Raw genomic sequence first — 4,402 nt, 5'->3', positions numbered from 1 at the left:
CCCATAGACATGATTCAAGGACTGCAGAACCAGATAACAAGATGTGTCAACTAGAACCTCAGATAATCAAAATACAAATGAAATGGAAGCCCCCACGGAAGACATTCTAATGCAGGCAGCTAGACGTTTGTACCAAGACGTCATTGCCATCTTGAACAGTGAAGATTACTTGGAAGGCAAGCGTTCTAGTGCAATGGGAACTGTTAAGAAATAAAGATCCTACACTCATTGCCACCCACCAACAGGGAGAAACCACCGAGAGAAATGACTCTTAGATACATACACATCAAGAGAAGCAGGTGTCTGAGAATAAGTAGCTTACCTCAACTCCAACCTTCCATGTCTTTCATGCCCCCATCAAAATCTCTTGGTATCGCTATCCACCTCCACCTCTGTTCTGAATTCCTTCCAGGAGATGAAATCCAATCAATCTTCCCTACCATATTTTTTTGCCCACGCCTCATTCTTTCATAACCTTGAAAATCCTCTCTCGAGATTATTTTTACACAGGTACCATACAATGGACTCCTTGTTCACCATGCGGGTTATGCACAGCTCCCTCAAAGCAGGTTTGATTTCATGCATAACATCCCCTGACTCCCTCCACAGTCTTAATGTCAGAGGCCTCATTTATCAAGTATCACCCAGTGCGAAATATGGAGATGAAGGTCTCTTTGCAAATTGCCAGAATGCATGTAAGACAATTAACACAGAATGGAAGATAGGAGATGTATGACTACCAGCTTAGCTTGTGATCCGTTCTTGTATCTCAAAAACTACTTAAAGCTATACAATTCATGGTATTATGCTCCCAATTGGGAAACTATCAAAATTTTATGGAATCCCAATATCCTAACATTTAGCCCCTATGCTCAGTCCTTTATGACCCACGACAAGTTTATTGGATTTGGCGAACCTGCCAGTTGCCAAATTGCGCAGTTCACCCATTCCATGGTGGAGGGAATTTTTGGAACATGTGCAAGCTGCAAATTTCTGTTGTAAAGCACCTAAAGCATTTGCTAGGTATGCTTCTGTGGGCCCAACAGTCTGTTCTGTCTGTAGTTAATAGTTTATCTCTTCTGCCTTCACTGGGTTACACATTACATCATAATGTACATACCACGGACCACACTGCGTCTCATGGCAAGAACATGAGTCCAGCTGAATACTCCACACTGCAGACATCTTGTACAAGGAAACTAGGTGACTCCTTCGACGCAGAAGCCTGCATTTGAACACAGAGTGAGGATCAACATATAAAGAGTACCAGTCTCTTTGCATTTTGATTTTCATTTCAGAGGATTGTTTCCACAATGATGCTTTCGAGTTACATGCTCTAGAAATTGGATGCCACAGCGTTGTTGAGGGGAAAGAAGATAACACAATGAGTTAGCTCTTCCAGGAGACATTATTGATATGGAAACACAAATTTTGAGAGGACTGTGTATTTCCAACAAACATATTCAAGCTTTCACACACTTAACAGGACGTTTTATATCTCACCCAGAAAGCTGTGATTGCTAGCAGAAAACCCTCATAAAATGCTTTATTGTGTAACCGTATTCATTCGGAGTTGAAAGTTGCTAGCAAGAAAGAATACAATCGCACTCATAAAAGTGATCATTAAAACCAGAAAGCTGTGCATGAGCAATTAATGAAATCCAGCTTTCAAACCCATAATATGACGTTTCATTTAGACTCTGGGCTTGTGAAATGCTTTCAAACCATGACAGGACGTTTCACACCTCACCCAGAAAGCAGTAATTGCTTCCCAACATTGATGCTTTATAATGACCTTTAGGCATGGTAGAAAGCAATGAGCTATTTTCAATTCTGGGCTTGTATGAAATGTGTTTGCAATGTGCTATTAAGACTCTGGTCTGTAAAATGCTTTACTGTGTAAAAATATTCATTTCAAGTAAGGAATAGCTAGCAAGAAATAACACATTTACACAGATCAGCAAAGTGAATCAAATGTTGTGATTCCCCATCGAGTGAAAAAAAAGGAGCTAGCTACAAGAAAAATTCACAATTATTCGATGAAATTCCAAAACTCCAGAGATGGTATTTAAAACATCACTAAAAGAAGATCACTATGTACAGCCTAGACGTTCAAATAAGCAGACGTTCACCAATAGTCTCACTACTATTACATGCATCACATCTCAATACTTTAAAGCATTTCTGCTCTTAAAAGAGTCTAACATTTGCATGTATTCCCCCAAATTTACCCAGCAAGTTTAACATGCTCACATCCTAATTGTTTAAGAGCTTCACCAAAGAACAATAACATTTAACCATCCCACAAGTCCGAAACACTAGATTTCTTTGCATCTTATTGAATCGACACGAAAATTTCACCTGAGACTACTTAAAACATGCAAGCATACGCACAGACATAACCGTGGAAGCAGCGGGAAGGGATAGGCGGGGCACGGAGCAAGAGAGAGAGAGACAGAGAAAGAGATGCAAAAAGCAATGACTCAAAAGCCAAGGTACAGAGATTTAAGCACACATGGAACGTCAAAACACAAACTCGGAACATGCTTCATTCACAAAAAAGAATCTACAAGGGATACACCACATTCCCAGAGGTGATCACACATTTACGGGTGAGGTACTCCCTGCAGTGTGAAGACAAGATACCGTGTATACAGAGTATGCCCCTTCTATTTTACAATCTACAGACTCTGCGCTTTCTCTAGACGAATCCTCAGGTCCTTAGATAAAGCTTGGCTGAAACGACACCCAAACACATCTTCAACTTGTTGGAAGGAGGACAAGCGATCTTCAAACTCATGAGATTTCACGGTCATGCTGCACATCCTTCTTTGTTGACATGCGTTTTAGAAACTCATAGGTGGTGATCATCGTCGTCGCTGACATAGCCATCATGGCCCAGCGAGGACCGAGACCTCTATAGCAAGCTCTCCACCCACCCTCTTTGAGAAGGCTCTTCACTGTCTCTCTAACAGTGGGCTGTTTGTTTCCTACACCTGCTAATACTTGAAAGCGTGTTTTGATGGTATCCAAAGGAGTCGTGATAAGAGCCGTCACCCCTCCTGCACATGCAGCACTTACTCCCTGTACCCCAACCACGACACTCGAGCTGGGTGCTGTGCAATCACCTGCCAAATTTCTGCAATATCCCAGGTTGCTCCAAACTGTCCTCTGCGCAAGGCAATAGGATGCCCACCAAAGCGCATTTGAAGGCGCATAAGTTAGAATCGACATCCCAAAACCACGATAGAGACCTTGCCAACCCTCCGATCTAAGGATGGTTCGGAAGGCATCAAAACCGCCTCGATAGTGGGTAGTACAAGGGCCGGCATCCTTGCCCTGCACCATGAGACGCTGACTGATCACGTCAACAGGAGTCCAAACCATCTGGGATGCTACGGAGGAACTGAGCCCGGCAGCTGCGTTAGCTGTAGCTGCAGCAGCGGGTTCCGAAAGACCCAACTGCATTGCTGCAATACCCACATTGCTTTTGGTGATTTCAAGAGTGCTCATGTACAGGAGGCGAGCAGGAACGGTTCCCAGCAACGAGATCCCGAATCCTCGATAGAATCCTCTAAAGCCCTCACGAAACAAGATGCCGGAACCCAACTCGAAGCTTGACAAGGGGGAGGCCGACACTTGCTGCCTAGTCTTGAGAACCAGCAAAGGGTAGAGAGTTGCAGAAATTCCTGAAAACAGAGCTGCTCCCAATACAAAAAACTTGGACTTATCTAGCATTTCCCAATCTACTTCAGCAGGAAGACGAATCTGAGGCATGTTGCTGAGAGGTTTCAGAACTCATATTGAGAGAAGCACAGAATGCAATTTATGATAGGAACACAGGCAGAAGAAGAACCTGGCTTCCTCCATGTCTACAATTACTATGATTAAATCCGCTCGTTGTTAGGTTTATCTATCGTTTTTGAGCCGGTGCTATTTAGCAAACCATTCACCTCATATATAGCCTTGTTGGTCCGAGTCTATTTGGCCAACTATAGCTCATACTAATCCCCACAAGAGGGAGAAGGGTAAAGAGAATAGATCCCCACAAGAGGCATAGCCCACAGAGGAGGAAACACAATTGGAGAATGGTTGTCGTGTGTGATGGTTCACACTACCCGACGGTCATCAGGCTCCTACTTTATGTCACAACTTGTGATTCCTTGGCCAGCACTACATTGTTCTTTTCAATTCTCAAATCCTACGCACAGCCGCGTGGTTAGTTGCAAGTCGTTAGATCATTCTTTGTCAAAATGAAGCAACCAAGTAATCAATTAAGTGCCTCCTAAAACAACGTGCCAACACTTCAAAAGTAAAAAACAAAATCTACTTTCTTTTGGAGAGTGCGCATTGTTACGTCTTCTCGTGCACTGTGGAAAGCTTTCTATGCATAGACCATTAC

General features: G+C 43.1%; 1 protein-coding gene across 2 annotated transcripts; it reads right to left on the bottom strand.

The window, feature by feature from the left end:
• Positions 1-708: 708 nt before the first annotated feature.
• On the bottom strand, positions 709-3,908 carry LOC147892756 (uncharacterized). 2 transcript variants are annotated; one of them, XM_087387531.1, is made up of 2 exons: positions 3,129-3,908; positions 709-1,225 (listed from the first exon to the last, which is right to left on the bottom strand). In XM_087387531.1, the coding sequence occupies exons 1-2, from the start codon at positions 3,775-3,777 to the stop codon at positions 1,200-1,202; spliced, it is 675 nt and encodes a 224-aa protein (XP_087243657.1). In that variant the 5' UTR covers positions 3,778-3,908; the 3' UTR covers positions 709-1,199. The 2 variants fall into 2 exon arrangements, 1 of the variants encoding a protein (XP_087243657.1); XR_015542356.1 differs by having other exon boundaries at positions 719-1,225; positions 2,647-3,908.
• Positions 3,909-4,402: the final 494 nt, after the last annotated feature.

Source organism: Dipteris shenzhenensis, chromosome 16 (assembly GCF_047967505.1).
Source record: "Dipteris shenzhenensis isolate YYH24624 ecotype China chromosome 16, Dip_SZ_1.0, whole genome shotgun sequence".
In the NCBI taxonomy this organism is placed as follows: Eukaryota; Viridiplantae; Streptophyta; class Polypodiopsida; order Gleicheniales; family Dipteridaceae; genus Dipteris; species Dipteris shenzhenensis.
The sequence above is the reverse complement of the archived record's forward strand: the minus strand, read 5'-3'. Positions and strand labels throughout refer to the sequence as shown.